Genomic DNA, 20,782 nt, shown 5'->3' on the forward strand with positions numbered 1-20,782 from the left:
AAACTGATATTTTCACTAAATAAATAATCATGCCTGTAATCAAACCTTTGTGTAATACAAGCATACTTTATTACAACAAAAGCATTTAACTCAGAAAAGAGAAATACACCATGTAATTTTGGAACATGGATTTCTAAATCCTGAAACTGAAAAATTACTGAACGTTGATGGGTTATTTTCCCCCTCCATCTATCCCTTCCAATGATATTGACGCACAGTAACGGAGGAGCTTTCATAACTCTTTTGGTATTGTTATATTTTAACCTGTTAGTGACTTTAAGAGTTCCACAAGGTGTTTAGTACCATACTTGAACATTTAAGACCAATTTGAAATTCAGTTTCTAATCTGAGTGGGCAAGATAACATGTTAACAGTACAACTTACCTGCTAGTATTGTTTCATTTTGCTAAGGAAATCTTAAAGGGGTTTAAATGCCATCTTTTATATCGATGACCAAGAAATTTGGAAGAGATTTTTCAGAATTATGCAACTCTCCCTTTTCAAAGGGACTGTTTCCTAAACCTATCCTCCTCAATACAATTTAACTGGTGAAGAACTCAAGTTACCCATGGTGCATGAACTATCTCCGCCACTATACAAACTTAATTATTCGCTCCACCATTAACTTAACGGAAGACAATGGCTTATCTAACGTAACAGATTTCACAAACGAGGGGGGGGGTGGGGGGGAGGGGGCTGGAATCTAACAACCATTATAAGGTAGAGAAAAGGCAAATAAAACTTCTGGAAAAAAATGTGTTTTCCTTTAAAAATGAAAAACAGTTGTGTTTGCTTATATGCTACTGTATTATGAAACATATTTACTTGATTTGCAACAACTTTGAAGTAAAAAAATCCCATAATATAGATGCTATAAATAGACAGTTAAAGTACACTGAAAATGGTCTTTTAAGCAAAATGTACAATAGCAATCAAACTTCAGAGTGACAGAGATTCTTTCATTAGAACTTGTTTGTATGGTTTCTCATATTCTCTTAAAACTCACATTTTTCCTTCAACAGTAGGTGGGCATCCACAGAAGTACATTTTTTGATGTTCACAAATCATAAAAACTTAGAGAGGTAGAAATTTAATCTACCATGACAAGGCAAAATGAATTAACTTTTAACTTTTATTGATGCTGCCTAAAACCCAGTATTCTGTCACAAGTGAAAACAATTTTAGCAATCTAATTCTAGCCCTTGATAGATTTGTCTATCACAAATCAATCTGGAAATAAAACTTTCACAGGCTATACCCAGAGCTGCGACTTCCTAACACCCTCTTAGCATCCCACTGTGCAAATAACCAGTGTGTTTTAACTTCCAGTTAAAACAAAGCAATTTAAACAAATTGGTATTCTAAGTTTAAAAAAATAATAACTTCCTGTCAAGTGAGATTTTGATTTTTTTTCCAGTTTGTCATTATCTGTATCATCAAAAAAAATTACTTTTTCCCCCCAAGACTTGCAAAACACAAAACCAAACACACAATGACTGTCTATTCTTCTTTATGAAAAGCAGTTTAATAAAATTAATGTAAACACATCAAGGACTTTTATGGAAAGTCACAGTTTGCTAAAATACTCCAGTTGGAAAAAATACTTTGCACTTAAAATATTGTGAAATGTTATTTGAAAAGTATTTAAGGAATTCAAAGCTAGAAGTACACGCACTTTTTTTTTCCTTTTTGAAATGAGCAAGAACACTAATTAGCCCCAAATCCTGTAAGAACAGGCACATCTCTGATGTTCATAAAAAATTAAGTACAGGAAAATGCAATCTGTTTACTCAGGATAAAAGTCTATGGTAGCCCCACATTCATTCAAAAAAGTAACAACACTCACTTTGAAGAACGATTTAAAATAAGAATTTAGAAAAAAAACAACACTCACTTTGAAGAATTTTTTTAAAAAAAGAATTTAGAAAAAAATTTCAATTACAAACTGTAGACTAATGGAAAGTCACACAGCAAAGATTTTTTTCCCCTTCATTTTCTGTAGCTAATTGAATGTGCCTAAAAAAAGTCTGAGAAGTTGCATCAGATACCTGGCTTCAGTTGTCTTTGCTAGCAATACTTACCCAGTTTTCCACAAATGCAGTCACTGAAATACATCTTCAATACTTGTTCAACATGACAATTCAATTTTTCCTTCCTTTGAAGGTAAAGCCATAACCCCACTGTTTGACGTCACTTATGACAAGGATTACAGTCATCTTTGTTATTGCAGATCTAAAGGAAACTTTAATAATGCAATTGTATTTAATTAGTAAAGATGGTAAAGTATTAAAAAAGTCAATCTTTAAGTACATCAATTCAAATTTCCATTCTGAAGAAAGTGAAATCCAACCAATGGAACAATGACAGAGAAATCATTGTTTGGCCAATAAATGTTTAAAACAACTATCAGTACCTCCCAAAACGGATATATCTCATTTTATTCAGCTGTGTCTGTTTGCTTAGAAGAGACATAAAACTTTTAAAACTACTTCTCACTGTACTCAGCTCTGCGTAGCCCCTACATCTCAAAGGAACAAAGTTTATTCACCTGCAAATAATGACCTAACAGAAGAGTCACTTCCTATTGAGGGCAAAAGGACTGTACAGGCCCAATAAAGCCACATTTTTCAACAAGTAACCTTTCATGTTTTTGAAAGGAAAGTAACAGGAATCTTTGTATGTATTTGTGAACAAAAACAAAAGCACAGTATTTGCAGGGTATCAGGTTTCTCGTTCTGCACAGTTCTGCTGGAACCATCACACCCTCCCCCAGAGCCTACACTTGAATACACGCTTTCTCAGTTTTGACTACCACTAATACGAAGCCTTTCATTCTAAATTGTTCTATGAGTCACGATTTAACATTCTGTAATTGATCCAAGGCATTTTGGGGGGGTTTAAACCAACCTTTATAGTTTAAGGCTTCAGAATCCTGCGATTCGAAGCTCAATAACACCATCTACATTAACACTATTTCATACTGCAGAATGCCTCCAAATACATATATTTACATTTACAACTTACTGATACTCACTAGACAATCCATTTTCTTTTTTTTTTGCCATGAATTTTTAAACATAAAAAGATGATCCAACCAAACAATGCATGTGCAGTTCAGTGGCAGTTTGCAATTAAATCTGCCAGACATCTGTGAAAGCCTTAACTAGCTCTGTGCAAGAATAAAAGAGAAGGGTTCCAGAATTTTAAAAGCACACAAAATGAAACAATGTTAATCTCACCTACACAAAGAAAAAGAAAATCTTATACCATAAGTCCATAAGTACCAAACACAGATAAAGGCAATCAAATGTTTCCAGGCAGAACACACGCACATTAGTCTCTGGCAGTCAAACCAGTAATACTATGAGATAATGATAAGCAGCAAGAAGTTCAAACATTAAGAAAAAAAATCCCACAATAACTGTGCTGTGATACTATGATGCTTAACAAAAAGCTAGGTAGGTCCTACATTGGTGCATTTTGAACATATGCAAACTTATGATGTTTCTGTTCATTTGCTTGTTCCATTTAAATTCTAACTTACCATTCAACCTTCATAACAAATAAATTACAGTTTTATCCCAAACAAGTGAGTTTTAAATAGCAGTAGCTGTCTGATAGACTAGAAAAAGAAAACATTTAATTACCTCTTTAATGTACTCTTAATTACAGTATTCCAAGCCAGGGTAAAACATCCCAACCACACTGAGCTCTCCACGAGAACATTTACAGTCTTCCCTCTGTTCAGCCAACCACTCAAAAAGCACAGTGTAGCCATGAGATGATGCAAATCCTACAAGTTTTGAGCTTTCTGTGTGAAAGCTGGGTAAGCATTTTCAGCGGATACGACACACAGGCTTTTGTTCATACATCTAGGCATTATTTCCTATTAACTAGCGCACCGTGTCACACCCTACATACAGGGCATTAACCTTAAGCACTTCCATCCACATCGCATTGAAGTCGAACGTGGGATTATTGACACAAAAAGTTTCATTCAAGCTGTTTATTGGTAACACTCTCCTCCAAGAAGCCTCTAAATAGCTTCATCTGGATGAAGAGAGATGTCAGGAATCTGCATGAGAGAACAAGCCAATTACTCTCTGTCAAACGAGACCTTACAGAGGAGGCAGTGGAGTTGCTGAAGAGCTACACGTCACTGCCAGTTCTTAAAACAAGTCACAATCCACTGGTATATCAGAAATGACAACGTGTCTAGGAAAGTCGGTACGCATAACTAAACCTTGCTTGTCACCTGAAAGGATCACTTTTTTTTTCTAATTATACGTCACCACTGCAAATGTCAGCCCAATCAAGACAGACTTCACAAGCTGCAAAACAATGTTTTTTTCAAAAAACAGATATGACAAGTACCATTCATCGATCAATCTGTGTAAAACTGCTATTCTGTTTACAATTATACATGAAAATATTTAATTTGCATGTTTTCTGTACCTCCTTAACAGTTGCATTTCAGAATGTTTCCATCATTTAAACAAACTCAGCATCTCTGAGACCAGAACTGTGTCACTCCAAGACCCACAGCCCCAATGCCTTCAAACCCTGAGCATCCCCCCAGACCCCATCCCCACAAAGCATCATAAAACAGTTTTCTTCTGTGACATTCTTCTCTTCAAGATAGCTGACGTAACTTGAAGTATGTTTTCTCTAGAGCTTATTTTGATGTTTAAAGCAAGACTTCAGGCCACTCCATTTTCAGTAACAGTACAAACCCATTGATCTAGAGTGATTACCACAAACTCAGCAAAAGTATGAAAACAACAAAATGATAAGCTTGCCTGGTAATATTTTTAATTATTTTTAACACAGATTAAGAAACTAGAAACTACTTACAATATAGCAGTACCAAAATGTATTAACAATTACTGGTAAATGCTGCTTTCATCAATAACTCTTGCCTGTATAAATTTTTAATAACGCTTCAGTATCCTTTCATTATAGCGTTTTAAAGATCTCATTTTGCTACACACGGGCAGGCTATTTAGGTGGATTTCAATTTTCTAAATAAATAGAAATGCCAAGAAGACTTTCTTCAGACATGCTATTAAACCACAAACATCACCTTCCTATCTCTCCGGAAATCTTCAGGACACCTTAAAGGAATTTTAAAGCAAAATTCACGTTGGCTGCACCGTCAACTGCAGCTTGTACTGCGTCCTGCTTCTGCTATGAAGTGTACGGTCATCTCAACAGCTTATACTCTAGGAAACACTACATAAGAAAGGAAATTTAGAAGCTAAGCTTTTAAACTTCTGCAGCAAAAGCATACATAGCCTGTTCAGATATACTGCTTAAACAAAAAAAGAAACCAGCTTCCTCCCCAAAAATGCCACACACCCCTGAAAGCCCTAGCACCTATACAGGGCAGGGGTGCCGGGGGCAAAACACAACCCTTTGAGACAATAATTTAGAAGGACATAACTACAGATGGAGTTAAGAAAACCTCTTTTGGCAGGCTGGAACCAGTTGAGTTCAGGTTACCTAACCAGCTTCCTTACTGAGGAAGCCCTAAAATCTACTGCAACTTCATGAGGAGCACATAAGAGAGGCGTTTGAGATAATTTAAACAAGGTGCTCTGCAGATTCCTCTGACCTCCAGAAAGAATTTAATTATATCAACACTTCAAGCTTCTTATGGCTTTTTTTCTGTACATCTGGATAATATCAGTTTTTAGCACAAAACACATTCAGAATTGATCTGAGCTAGAAGAAAATATTTTGTACGTGCCACTCTCTTTTGAGGAGGGAAGTAAGCTAAACCAGAGCTCAGTTGAGCTAAAGTAAGTTGAAAAGCCAGTTATGACATAATTAGTGCAGGAGCAGAGCTCAATTACAAGTATTTGCAGCCATTCTAACCTCAGATGACAGGCTAGGGCCACAAACCAAAGCTGTGACAAACAATTCAAGAGATTAAAATTGATTATAAAGAGCTTTATTTACAAAGGTATTTGCTTTTTACAGTGAAATTTAATACCTGCTCTAAGTTTAGTTCTAAGAGATTGATTTCTTATTTAAAAAAAATAATAAGAATCAACACTTAAAGCATTTTGAAACCCACATGCAGGCTTAGACTCTGGTATTAACAGATGGTGGTAATTCTCTCAGACACCTCACAAGTTAAAAAAAAAAATAATGTTTTTGTAATTCCAGGCAATCATTGCTTCACTGAGAAGAGATAGCTGGTTGTACTCACGGTTTTCCACTCATACAGTCTGAAATTTTTTTTAAATGTAAAGCTGCCTTTCAGCTGTATCACTTCTTAATCATTAAAGTTCAGCTAAGTGATTAGCTTACATTTTTTGTGCTGATACTTTTGAGAACAAACTCAACTGGAAAAGTATCATCCTTGACAGTCTAAAAGGTATCAGCATACATGGTTTAGCCCCTTCAGTTGAAACTTCAGCTTCCCCCGTTTGTATCCTTCCTTTTGATTGTTGCTTAGAGTTACACCAAAGGCTCTTAATATGTTTTACATGCATTTGCACTGTGCTGAGCTGCTGGCTTACTGAAAAATGTGATAGCTTTCCGAGTAAACTACTTTCAAGTGAGAAGAAGGATTACAGACTTGAAAACTAATTTTTAACTGAGCCAGGACATGCAACAAAGCAAGTAGATCCAAATCTGTTCTTAAATAGAAATTAATTTCCTTTCACAAAATGGAAGTATTTTACAAAATATATATATAAAAAAACTTTTATAATGTTTATAAAAGATCATCTGTTTTTATTATAATTATTTTCCTTGTTTTATGAATCTTTTAAACTTGTAGGTAATAAGGGAACCATCATAACGGTGAGAACTGGGAATAACCCACCTCTGGGTTTTATGAAATAGCTTCAACTACTAACTGAAGCCACACCTGTTGAAGAGCAGTTTGTTTTAAAGACAGTATCAACTCCTATTCAATGAGCACTACCTTTAAAATGTCAAATACTGTACTGTATAAACTGTCAGTGACTGACTCCCTCTCAGTGATTATACCTACACACAGCTCCAGTCACAATGTATTATTACACATAAAATAATTCTGTTCAGAATAACTTATTTGTACAAAACAAGAATGATTAAAATATTATTAGGCAGTGATGACTGTGTAACACATTACCATTTCTAAGGTACATATACGCACATATACTGCTACTGAATGTTTCATCTGTAAAGATTAGACTTTATATAAAGTCATGCCTACTTTCAACAAACTCAATTCATAATTTAAAGAGCTTTGACTCTGTATTGAATATTAGTATTTTTTTCTACTCATATCAAGCATCTGTAACTTTGAAGACTATGTTAATAGCTCTTCAAGTCTAATTTCAGTTCATGCTAAGTAGTTGAAAAGGTAGTGTTTAAAATACATGTTAAGAGCCGCAAAGTCTCATTAACTCATTATTAAGCTATTTACATAATTTTCATACATTTTTTAGCAGAATATCAAATGTGGATGTCATATGCAAAATATCATGTCATATTTCTGAAATCCAAGAAATAAAGCCTTCCTAGAACCATAACCATGATCTGCAGAACTGGCAGACGGAGGTTTGTGTGTCTGAGCATGGCTATCTGTTAGCAGGCAGGCACAACAGATGAAAAGTAAACACCCACTGCTGCAGCTCACAGAGGTCTGTTTCCTTTCCTGGCTGCATGTGGTGCAAATTGTCCTTTGCTGGGTCAGCCACAGCAATATGGACTGGATCATTTGAGTAGATGTTGTAGCTCCTACTGAGAGAAGAGGAAAGGGGTTGCTATAATTAAAAGCCTTTTCAAACTCTGCCTCTCACGTTTTGGAAAAGGGAGCACTATTGCCTGCCCAAGGCGAATAAAGACCTAAACATGCAAACAATCAAGGGGTTGGAACATCTGACATACAGTGAAAAGTCTGAAGAGATCTGAGAGACTGCCTATGGTCTCAAGAAGACAAGGTATGAAGAGATCTTATCAACCTGTATACTTATTTTTGGTGCAACAGAACAGGTGGAGAGGTCGGGAGTAGAGACAATGGAGCCAGACTCCTCTCAGTAGCTCCCTGTGGCAGGATGACTGACAGAAGGCACAGCAAATTCCACTTACACCTGAGTAAAAAACTTCATTTGGGATTCTCAATCTTTAGAAATATTCAAAACCCAGCCAGGCAAGGCCCCTATACAGCTTGCTTTAGTTGACCCTGCTTTGAGCATGGACTTCTGTCCAGTGACCTGCAGAGGTCCCTGCCATCCTTGACTATTCTACAATTCTAAGAAATTTCTGTGATTCTGCTAGCTTACAAAAGTGCCTGAACAATGAAGTTTCAGAAGGACGTTGTAATGTGAGTGCCAAAGAAAAGAATTGAAAGGCATGATTATTATTGTGATTTTGATGAGGGAAATAAACAAAAAAAGATCCATGTGAGCCTAGGACAGCACATTGAAGTTTCATTTCATGGAGGAACACATTCAAGCCAACAATCCTAATGCATATGTAAAAACTGAGTTGGCAATGATGGCTTTCACTGGAGCTCTCAACATCAAAAGAAAATACCAAAGGACACCAACCATGAATGTGTAAAACACCACATAGTAAGGTTCTTAATCTCCTTCCATTTGCTGTAACTTAACATACCCGCAATGCGGTTTCTAGAGGCCCCTTAGTAAGTATCATTAAGGTTAAAAAATTATTATTTGGCGAGGGATGGAGCTGCTTTCCTTCCTACAAAAACAGCTTTTTCTTCTGATTTCAGACAACAGCTCCTGTCCCATTCCCTCAACATTCCTCCCGCAATTAAAAAGCTGCAGCTAATGTCCTCCTGCAAAGATGCAAAATCCCCAAGTCCATTCCCTAGACAACTGGGAAGCTCATTCTCCCTACGTAACATCCTCAGATATAACAGTTATAACAGTTCAAACCTCTCTTTTTTTTTTTGTGCTTTAGTGTTTCCCAATCTTCAGGTACATTTGCTCACATTATGGGTATGGTACACAATTGGAGTTGACAGAACTCTGTAGTCACATTCTGATATGTGTGTCCTATCGGAAGGTACAGATGACTTTCCCACTCTGCTAGCTATAAAACACATATTCAACTTTAAGCCAGAAAGCTCCCCTGATTTCAAAGTGTGGTTTTTTTTTTGTTTGTTTTGTTTTTAAGAATGGTTCTTAACACTTGAAGTGACACAGGAAGATTTTCAGTTCACAACTAAATCAAAAAATATTTATTGATGCAGTGAGCTACAAAAAGCTTAAGAATAAGAGCAAACAGACTGGTCAGGGATGAGCAATCCAAGTCAGGGCTTGGCTTCAGTCACTTCATTACTAGTTCGGACATGTACTTCACTGTTAGTATTCCATAGGTAATAAAAGCATATCTTAGTTTTATATAAATCTGTATTAGGAATGAGTCTTTGTTTCAGCAGGTTTGTACAGACTCCTTTGTACTTCCATATTCACAACTGTATTTATAAATATTCAAAACGTTTTCTTTTTACATAAGAAATGACAAAAAAAATGTTGAAGTGGTTCTTAAATAATCAATTCAAAGTAGGCAATCAAAAGTCAATAAAAGTTAGTAACATAAGATTTCCTGAGTATCTATCAAACAATACTGAAAATTTAAAAGGCCAGGATGAGTGAGATCACGTAAAAACAGATTACAATGCCATATTGCTGGTACTGGAGTTAGTTTAGAAGGTTCCGGTCAGGAGATTGTTTCCATCATTCTCTCTACACTGTATGAGCACTTCAAACGTCATCAGGTACAAAACAAACATGATTAAATGCACTCAAATAAATAACAATTTCACTCGTAAGTGAAAATCTTGCCCTATGTCATTTTCAGCTAATTCAAAAAAAAAAAAATCTAGTCTGTATAGTTAAGAAAGGCTTTCAACTATAAACAGAACAGCTAAAGAAATCAAGCATCTGTAAGCCACTGACCAGTATAAGCAGTATTCACATTTATGTAAGCTTTCCAAGAATCTTTGTGCTGGAACAATTTCACTGATGCAATCCAATTTTAAAGTTAAAGCAGGGTAGGTACATTACAGGGTGGTATTAATATAAGTGAATTGTCATCATGCTACAAAGCTCAGTAAGACCAGAACGATACTGGCTTACTTAGTTACTGAAGACCATTATTGTCTATGTACTTCCAAAGTAGAACAAACTCTAAACCACATAAAATACCAGAATGCAAATTCTAGCAGAGAGTCAAGTCAGTAGATAGACAGAGAAGCACCACAACTTCTGATCAGAAAGAACCCAATCTGTTCCTTTGAGATTACTGTAATAAACAACCTGCTTAAATCAGAAGTTAAGAAACTATAGTTCAATTACTTAAAATTCAACATAATCCTATAGTTGAAACAGATATTTCTATCCTCAAGGAAGTGGTATGTTGCTCCTCACAAATATATATATTTTTTTAAAATTGTTTTTATCATTACGCTGAATATCATATATTGATATGTGTGCACCCAAGTGCATCTAAACCTTTACAAGACAAGAGTGGTAGGTAGGCCACCAAATTCAAAACAGGTGTTTCAAAAGATCTACCACCTCCGATTATAAAAGCAAGTTCTAGATTTCACTTAGATTTAAAGATAAATTAAACGTTTTCTCTATGCAAGAATAACTAAAACAGCCCAGTAGGGTATTTCCAAACACATGAATGGTAAATAAAGATCTAATTCCATCACAAAATAAATGAAACTTCATCAACGTAAACAAACACTACTGCACGGATCTTTTAGTCACCAGGCACATACAAGGAATCAACTAAGGAGGCAGCTGCAACAATGTGTTGTGTGTAGTGCTACAAAATGCTACAGCAACCTGAAGCAATAAAGGTTGATTTAAAATGGTAGACTTACCAAGACAAAGGTACAAAAAGAAAAAAAGTTCAGTACCAAGTAATGAACAGATAAGAATATGAGACTGATTTAAAGTAGCTCGGATAGCCTATTAAGTTAACACAGCCATTAAAAGCCACAGTATTTACCAGGATATAATAGTTGCTGTTTTGGTACTAACCCAATCACGTATTTCATTCCACTTTGACTAAATTCAGTATGGCAGCTGGTGAAAGGGAGAGGGAACAAACCCTTCAGAAGAAATTCAGAGATGACTAGATAATTTTTTGTCATTGCTGTTGTTTTTAAGTATGTAGTTATCCACAGCATGTCATGTATTTGATAAGTATGGGTAGAAGCACTGAAAAAAAAAACACATTAAAATGGAAGAAAAACTGCACCGCAGCCTCCTAGACATCAGCCTCATGAATGTAAGCCTTTGACTTCTACCCCCCTGAGTACCATTCAGAAAGTCAAGGTAGAGGGGAGTGAGGAAAAATACGGAGGGGAAAGATTAGTGTATAACAGAGCACAGGGCTGAATACTTTGTCTTGTAAAACACACAGTGTAAATGTGGAACGAGGTCACAGTTTTGTAAAAATAGCATCTTGATAGAGAAAGGTGCTAACCCTTTGCTTGATGCAAAAGGATAAAACATAGCTAGGGTTAGAGTTGGACTCAGTGATCCCTGTGGGTCCCTTCCAACTCAGGATATTCTACGATTCTAAGGTACCAGGTAGGGGGAAAAGGACAAAGAACGGATGAGTTTTATTGATACCAGTCTCAGAGCTTTATTACTTCAGTGTGACAAAAAAAAAAAGCCTTAGTTGTTCACTTTCTTTATAATCCATGAACTGAATCCTGTAAAAATAAGTGAGATGTAAACCTAAGAAGAAAATACCTATTCATATTTAAGTGGTAAGAAATACTCACAGGAATCAGCATTACAAGCTCAAATTGTAAGAAATTCAAACTGAAACAAAGCAAGCTTTCTAAAATGAAATGACAATGAAATTCACGTGGTCTTATTTGATGAAAGCTGGCCGTACAAGAGATGGCTAAAAAACACACAATGAAGGAAAAAGTCCCGAGACCATTAAAATACTAAGAAAGTAGAGAATTAAGGAAGCAAGTCAGTAAAAGTTAAAAATATATTGTCTATAGGAATGTATCAATCCATTACACCAGAACCACAGCAGATTCCAAGCCACCTTGCTGAGATATCACTAGGGCTTCATAACTAATACAAGAATTGGAAAAAAAATTTCCACCTAGCTATAAACACCTAGAAAGCTAAAAGCAATGAGTTATTCTAGAAGAAAACAAGCAAACATCCAGTCAAAGATTTTCTGTAACCAGAACTGAGTTTTCCACGAAGGTACTAGGTAGCAACAATGACTACAGTATGCTTGTGTAGCTGCCCATGGAGTGCTATTACAACCTCTAGTATCAAATATTGCACTTTTCATATAGGTCTGGTAGTTTCTACAGTCACTCCCAGACAGTTTAGAATGAAGACAGAATGGGCAGGATAGGGACCAGTGGGACAGACAGCAACTGGGAACAAGAACTGACACCTCAATTTAAATATTACCTAAAACCAGAAGCAGAGATACAATAATAAAAATTAAATAAATAAATAAATAAAAATTCCCCCAAACTTTGCTTTTTCTGAATAATACCGTCCACCAACACAGAATTATACTACAAAAATGGAAGGGCTTCCACAAAGAAAACGGAGTGAGATCCTTAAGCCTGCAGAGCCAGTTCTACAAGACAAACATAAGCCACATGATTGAGGCTAAAGCTCATGAGGTCCCCTCTTTCTCAGAGCACAAAAGCAATTCTCCCCACACAATAGCAGAACTCTGCCCCCGGAAGTTGGAGCAACCAAGACTGTAAATGGATTAAAAGAACTCAAATATCAAAACCCAACATTAGCTCAAGACAACCCTCAACCAGTGGGTTAAAAGATCTTTCTTACATATACCTCCTTTCACATTTTTCCTCACGACCACTGCTACAAAGAGACCATAGGGCCAGAATCATCTCTCACATGATCCAAACCAATTGCTTTGAAGCAGCAAATGCTATTCCTGCAAGTACAACACATGATGGAGCACTAAAAAATGGCTTACCTCTTCTGAGGGGTGACTAACACTGAAGTGGGATGGAACAGTCAAGAAAATGAGAAGAGCTAGGCAGAAGCGTGGGCTGAAGTCAACAAGAACAGCAAGAGACTTTCTGAACTATGCCTGGTGTTTGACCTACTTCTTACAAGCACTCTGTAGCTTGACAAAAAAAAAAATATACATAAAGAAACAAAGTTTTCCAGATTGCACAAGAACACTGGTCAGTTACACCTGCATCAATTTGAAATCTGTTCAAATCTGCATCAATCATCTGTTCAACATGCATAGGCAAAACAAGCAGCATGTGTCAGCAGCAGTCACCATTTTTTAGTGTCAGCTGGCTTCCTGTTCACCTTTTGTATTTTGCACTGCCATGGAATCAGCATTACAGAACTCAAATTCTAAGAAATTCAAACTGGAACAACGAAAGCTTTCTAAAACAAAAAGACAATGCAATTCACATGGGCTTATTTGATGAAAGCTGGCCACACAAGTGACATTTAAAAACACACAATGAAGGAAAAAAGTCCCAAAACCATTAAAATACTGAAAAAGTTGAGAATTAAGGAAGCAAGTCAGTAAAAATAATGAAAGGAAAGACCATTGGAGATGCATTATAGACCAATTAATTAAAGCCATGTGTGAAATTTTTAACTAGGAAACAAGTGAAACAAAAATATCCTTGAAGTAAAAATACAGATGGGCAGGCTGACCCAGTTCCACCCCTAACATCATATTTGCTGGAGCACACTGTGCAGAACTTCAATTTAAACATCAGCCTAACATGTACCGTAAGTATGAAAGGGTATCAAGAAGCAAAGGGACTATGGAGAACACCGATAAGCACATCTATCGTAGCTATAACAAGGTCCTCGACAGTATTTTAAGAAAACTAATAGAGCTGTTCAAAGGGAAAAAGCCTCCTTCCTCAACAGATGCATGGAACTGGGGTCAAAATACCCCCAAAGAGAAATCACAAAGAACAATGAAAGGATTACACAGTTTGGGATGAAAGTATTTTTCAGTTTACTACTTTGTAGTACGCAAAGGTCAGTACATGTCAGATGGAGCATACCAAACCTGGGAATTCATATTATACCCATAAAACAAACATCTAAATAAGCATCAGCATAGAAGAATGCATGAGGTATGATGGGAAGTTCCCTCCCATTTCCAGAAATGGGAATCAAATACTATATTCTAGAAAATCATGGTAGAAAAGCCTGCAGTTCATAGACTCTTAACATCTTCTGACCTTCATACTATAAATACTAGCACTTTTTTTTTAAGGAGTTAACTCCTTAGCTAGGAGTTAACTTTAAGTAGTTCACTGGCATTTGCACGTGAAGGGCGGAATCCTCTCTCCATTATGTTTTCCACTTAACGTTAAACCAGGAAGAATAATATAAGCTATACTAACACCTCTACCAAGAGATGTTTCATTAAACAAATTCACCGGTATAACACGATTGTGAACACACAGCAATTTCAGAGGACAAGAAGTGTCACTAAGGAAAAGATAAGTGTTTGTTGCTACAAACCCCATAAACAGTGTAGCCATGCACACAAACAAAACGCTGTCTGAGTGGAAAGTCAACTATTAAAATTTAGCAACGGTGAAAATCCAACAACATTAAACATGGAAAAAGATTTTCAACACTGGATTAAAGCATATAATCAACTTGCAGACACGGTAAGTCACTGTATCCATCAACATTAGAACGTAGCACACGAAATAACTCTGAAATGCAGTAGCAAACCACTGTGTGGGATCACCAAATCAAACATTTGAAAGTACCAACTGTCCTAGAGAAAGCCCAAGAAGAAAACTAACAGGAAAGAAAAGTGACTATCTCCTGGGCAAGGACAAGCCAAACAAAAGTTCTGTCTCGGGCATTTTCTGCTGCTTTCGTAGCAGATGTAGGAAGAATCAAAAGACTTCTTTAAGCTTTACATAGAAGAAAGCAGAAATCTCAAACATGAAAAAAAGAAAAAAAGTATCTCAAACTTTAACCTCTGATTCTACCTGGTAATAACTAAAGTCATAGCTATGCAGCATTCTAATACTAAAATGCTATTATCAAATGACTTACAGATACTCACTGTGGTATACTATAGGTTATATTCCTTTCAAAGACAACACAGACTGAAATCAGCTCTAAACACTGGCTACTCATTATCACATTTGCATTAAAAGTCATTCAGAAACAGCATAGTAAAGGTAAAGATGAAGGAAAAGAAAAAAAAAATCAAGTTCTCTCCAATCCCACAAGAATGCTTCTAAAATACAAAATTTCATTTTATTTAAAGTTGCTACTAAAATCCTTAATAAAGAATCAGCTAAAATTTAGTGGTTTAGGGGTATGACATCAGCTTTACTTTGTATTTGCCCTATTCACTATGTTTGTTTTACACGTGAGTAAATTAAGCTTCAGATATATAGGCAGAAGTTTTAGACATTTGCTGCACTGAGAAGAAAAAGATTAGCAGACAATATAACCTCTCTCTGCTGTGGGAATACTGACTATTGTATATTACAGTCCATCTGTTAAGTAATGACTGATCCAGAATGCATCGCTACTGCAGCAGACTCCCAAGCAGTTTCACATTCATATACGTCTCCTGGTGCTGAGAGAACTGTGAAACAGTTGCATTTATTTTTAAATATAAGCATAGTTTCCAGCAATAGCAACTAATTAAGTAGGTAGATCTTACAGCCAAGCACTGTACATCCTCCAAATAAATACTAAAACACATTCTAACACCCCCAAAGCATAAGCCAATATTAGTCCAGTTGCTGATGCATTAACAGCCAGAATTAAAGTAAGCTTAAATATCAGTAAGTAGAATGAAAGAAGAAAAACAATCAGGAAAGGATTAAAAATTCTAGTATCTGTTATGATCCACACAAAGCCAGTTAATGAAATAAGTGTCTGTCATTCCCTTCTTTTGAGTGCTACTTTTAAAGCAATGGGTAAAAATCCAATAAAGTTATGATGACTTGTACTACAGTTATACAAAAATATATATATTTAAAAAACATGCTTCAGTTAAGTGTCAAACATCTTGTAGAGAAGAGTGGGAAATATATGACATTATTGTTTTGACACATTCAAAAAACTATTAAGGTTTTAACCCTGTGCATTTGTATAAGCCATAATATTAAAACGATCTGGCCAAATCATGTCTTTCTCTGCATGCTGCAGCTTTTCCATTCAGCCTGTGCTAGGTCAAACGCAAATAGCTACCAAACAAACAGAGGAATACATCCTTTTGAAGTGTTCGAAACAAAATATATTTTTACATGACTTTCTACAAAATGGGTATAGGTCAGAAGCATTAAATTCATTTGAAACAAAGGCAGTTTCAATTAATAGCCATTCAGTTTGAAGCAGTCATTTTTCCATCCTATTTTATATGCAAAAATAGAGGGTATTTCATTGACTGAACTGCTTCAAAAGCTTTGCTGCAGCAAATCTTGCATTCAGGAGCAGCACCAAATTGCACATAATTGAAAGTGATTCATTTTTAGATCCACTCGTTTGGCTTCTGTAGGTTCCTCAGGCTTTGGTGTAGGTAGCGCAAAAACATTAAGTCATACAGTCCTGCAGTAACTCTTTCACTCCATGAAGTGAGCAGATGACTAAGGAGCTACATCTTACCATCTCCTCGTTTCAAGCTATTCGCCAACGTAAAATAATAACATTTTGCAAAGCACAGACCCTGAATTTGGGAACAGCGCTTACTTTGCAGACAAGAATGTGTTTTGGAAAGCGTGACAGATTATTAAGACACGAGCAGCCCAACGCTGCAATACAACTAACTCTTTATTAGAGATATTAAAGCATGCTAAATCCTTGCAAAAATCTCCTTCCTCCCCCTTCCCCTACATAAAACGCTCAGCCAGCTCTGAGCTCACAGGGTTAAACCCTTCACATGCTTCAGCCACTAAGAAAAGCCATCAGCTCAGGCTGCTTTTCTAACCTTTTTTTTTTTTTTTTTCAATTAAAAACAGCTACTACATCCACACCGCTCTTCTTCCAAAGAAGTCAGGGTACACGGCAGCACCCAGAACCCGAAGTTGCTAATTACTTCATCTCTTTATTATGTATTTAATGTTAAGAATCAGGCTGCAGGAGGCGGCGGGGAGGCTGTGGGCAGGGGACGAGCGGCCTGCCCGTACCTCACAGGGTCCTGCCTGGAGTTTGGGCAGCGCTGAGGGGGGCTCTGCCGAGGAAAAGAGCGGCTCGCGTTATTATCAGGAAATGAGGCACGAGAGGAGTCGGGGAAGGCGAGGCTGTCCGCCCACGGCTGGAGAAGGGCCGTGGGCGTGCGGGGGGCTCGGGGCAGGGGCAGTACGGGTGTCTGGAGGGCCGCAGGGGGCAGTCCCGGCAGGGGGGGGCCGGTGCCCCGGGGGGGTACGACCGGGGCCCGCCGGGGCGTTACGGGGCGGGGTGGCGGGCCGCTTACCAGGTTCAGCACCGTCTCCACGATGTCCCGGTTGCTGACCTCGCCGACCTGGATAAGCCCGATGAGGACGGCGAATTTCATCCGGATGTTGCGGATCGGCACCGACGGGTTAATCATCCCCGCGGGGAGCACCACAGACCCGGCGCCCGGCGCCCTCAGCTCCCCCATCACCGCCACGCCGCCTCCTCCTCCTCCTCCTCCTCCTCCACCGCCGCCGGCCCCGACGGAGATGAGCCCCGCGGGCTGCGGCTCCGGCCCCGACACCGGCTTCTCGCTCGCCATTTACCCCCCGCCGTTACCGGCACCTGCCGCCGCCGCCTCCTCCTCCCCGCCCGGCCGGGCCGAGCCGAGCATCCACCGCAGCCGCAGCCGGCGGGGCCGCAGGGAGCCGGCCCGAGGCGCAGGCACCGTCCCCGGAGCCGCTCCCCCGCTCCGCTATAATGAGGGATTATTATGGGCGCCGATGCCCCGTTAGCCGAAGGCTGCCCAGCCGGGGCCGCCTCCCCGCCGCGGGGCGGGAGGAGCGGGCGCCGCCGAGCTCCTCGGCTCGGCTCTGCCGGGCACGGCTCGGCTCGGCGCGGAGGCGAAGCGGCGGGGCGAGCGCTCGCCGCTGTTGTTGTGGAGCCGAGCCCGCCGCCGCTCACTCCGCCATGTTGCCGCCCCCTGCCTGCGGTAGCCGCTAGGGCGCCTGCGCCGAGCCCGCTGGGGGGGAGTGGCCGGGCAGGGGCCGGGGCCCCCCCTCCAGGCAGGGCGACAGGTGAGCAGGTGCACCGGGGACCGCCCGCCCGCCGCCGCCGCCGCCCAGAAGGGGCCGCGCCGAGGAGCGGAGCCGCCGTCGCCCGGCCGCCGCCCGAAGTGCCGGGGTGGCGCCCGCCCGCCCCGCCGCCTCGCCGTGCCCCCCTTGATGGAGAGGGGTGGCGGTCTTCGTGACGAGGAGGCGCCCCCTCCTCGCCTCCCCTCGCCGCCTGCCCCCCGTCGTCGTGCTGGGAGGGGCCTGGGTGGCAGCGTCGCGTGTTTTCCAGTCACGGTGGTCGCGCTGATCCCGGGCTGTTGGGTGTTAAAAGTATCTGTACGAAGCGTTTGGTACATCTTTTTAATCGATTTCCAATGGGGACGTGGGGGGTTACGTACAGGCTCCTGAGGTGTGACCTCCTTTGGTGTGGGGACAAAAGGGGGAAAGCCTGGGGTCTTCCAGCCGGAGAGTGCCCGTGCTGCTTGTTCGCAGTGATGGATATCATCACGGAGTTCTTACTCATATCTCCTGCCTCTGGTTCTCAGTGCTGGTGGTATTTTTGGAGATGCCCAGTCAACAGCATTTTTACCGAGCCCATTTGTTTCAGTGATGCCAACGAGCATTTTTTCAATCCTCTCCGGTATTATGTCAGAGAAACAGAAGCACCTTTGATATGTTTTGAAGAGGCTTAAATTATTCAAATAGTGGTTTGAATAAAACTACGTATTTGCTCTATGTGTGCTGGAGATAATCCATCCCCATTCACAAATGCATTCTATCTTGGCTTCATAGTGACTGTAATCACAAAGTTGAATTTTACAACAAATCTTGCCCCCAGGCCTCAGAATACCGTTCATCCTGTCTCTTCTTTAACCCCAAATTTGGGAATTTGGGAGGAGTGTCAGTCCTCCTGTAGACAACAAACTGCACAAACACAGTGAATCAGCAGGACCTGATCAGTACATCCTCCAGGATTACAACAGCTGCTCTAGGCTCCACCAAGAAAAGACCTCAGCTCTGTACCATCAGAGGCATTAGCTCTACATACTTGTAAATACAGTATGTCACATTTACAGTTTTGCAAGCCCAGTAGGTGCTTGACAGTATACACAGACCAGATTCTTAGATGTGGCTAAAACAGTGGCTACCTGGGAATCTCAGACCCAATATTATTTCAGAAAGCTACAAAAGATGACAAGAAAACATGAAAGATTTGTTATGAGAGATAAGAAAGCACACAGTTTTCTTAAAAGGAAATTCCATTGCAACTTGCCACCATCCTAGAATTGTAGAATCATTGAATAGCTTGGGCTGGAAGGGACCTTAAAGACCACCTAGTTCCAATGCCCCTGCCATGGGCAGGGACACCTCCCACTAGACCAGGTTGCCCAAAGCCTCATCCAACCTGGCCTTGAATTCTTCCAGGGAAGTATTCATCTAGCAACCTTGTATGACTCTGAGTGAAGGTATAATCTGATTTCACATGCTCCTGGAGGGCCAGAGGTTCCATTCCCACCAGAGCCATAACACAACTAGCAAAACTGAATGCAAATGCAATTAACTGCTTAAATACCAAGACAACCATCTTAGTTTAAACCCCCAAGGAGGGGTGTTCCCATGAGGCAACCAGACAGACTTTTGACTGTAGTGTGTGAGCTCTTGTATATCATGGGTGGAAATACAGGGGCAAAAAAATCCAGCTAGTGTATAACGATAAGCTGATGGGTGAGTATGTTTTGAATTGTGCTTGATATCTGTATCACTGGCTGAAGTAAGTCCTATTCCAAAAGCTTTTAAAATTATTATCAAGAAAAAAAATCCATAGGCAAAAATCCATAACTTGGAATTTTCAGAGAAAGATTCCATTGGTTGTTTTACTTTGCCCCATTTCCCATTTAAAACAAATAAACAAACAAAACAAACAAACAAACAAACAACAACAACAAAAACTGTGACAATTCAAAAGGTAAAACTTTGTAGGAATGTTAAATTACTGTTCCAGTCTGCAAACTAAAACATTATGCAGATGTTAGGCTGCCTCATAATCTTCATCTTGATCTGAGAAGGAAATATTTCATTTATGTAGAGTTCCCATCTGGCAATCAAGTATCCTCTTGGAGTTTGGAGGTCTTCAAGTTAGTGTAAACTTAAATTATTTAATTTTACACATAAATAGTTTTGAAAATTTAAGGATACATGCCTTTTTTGCAAAACTAAAACTTTAACCTAGAACTCTGACATTCAGTAAAAATTGTAATACTCTTTACAGCTAACACTCAACAGCTCTTCCCTTCACTATTCCCATATCCAGGTCTATTTGGCAAGGCATGTTGCTACAAATAGTATAGTTGCAAGCTTCCTGTTGGCTGATGGGTTGAGCGGTTTTCTTGTTCTGATTGATCGTGCTGCTGTCTGATAAATGGGTGAGGAGTTAAGTGATAATTGCTTTTCTAGTGGTAGGTATATTAATGTGGATCACTGTCCAATTTTTACAAATCCCAGAATAACTTCACAACTTTGAGATCCATTGTTGAATTCACTTCATATTTTTCATTGGTTTGTTGCTTGTCTTTGTGATGGAATAGGTGGACAAATAGCACAACCACA

At 39.3% G+C, this 20,782-nt stretch overlaps 1 protein-coding gene across 9 annotated transcripts in view; it reads right to left on the minus strand.

Annotated features, from left to right (window-relative positions):
• Window positions 1-18,119, minus strand: part of NBEA (neurobeachin) — a 514,211-nt gene extending 496,092 nt beyond the window's left edge. For all 9 annotated transcript variants that reach the window (XM_040543716.1, XM_040543666.1, XM_040543691.1 and 6 more), the window contains exon 1: window positions 17,443-18,119. In XM_040543716.1, coding sequence (XP_040399650.1) covers window positions 17,443-17,724 — 282 coding nt within the window. In that variant the 5' untranslated portion in view covers window positions 17,725-18,119. The remainder of the gene's footprint in view (window positions 1-17,442) is intronic.
• Window positions 18,120-20,782: the final 2,663 nt, after the last annotated feature.

This window comes from Cygnus olor, chromosome 1 (assembly GCF_009769625.2).
Source record: "Cygnus olor isolate bCygOlo1 chromosome 1, bCygOlo1.pri.v2, whole genome shotgun sequence".
Taxonomy (NCBI): Eukaryota; Metazoa; Chordata; class Aves; order Anseriformes; family Anatidae; genus Cygnus; species Cygnus olor.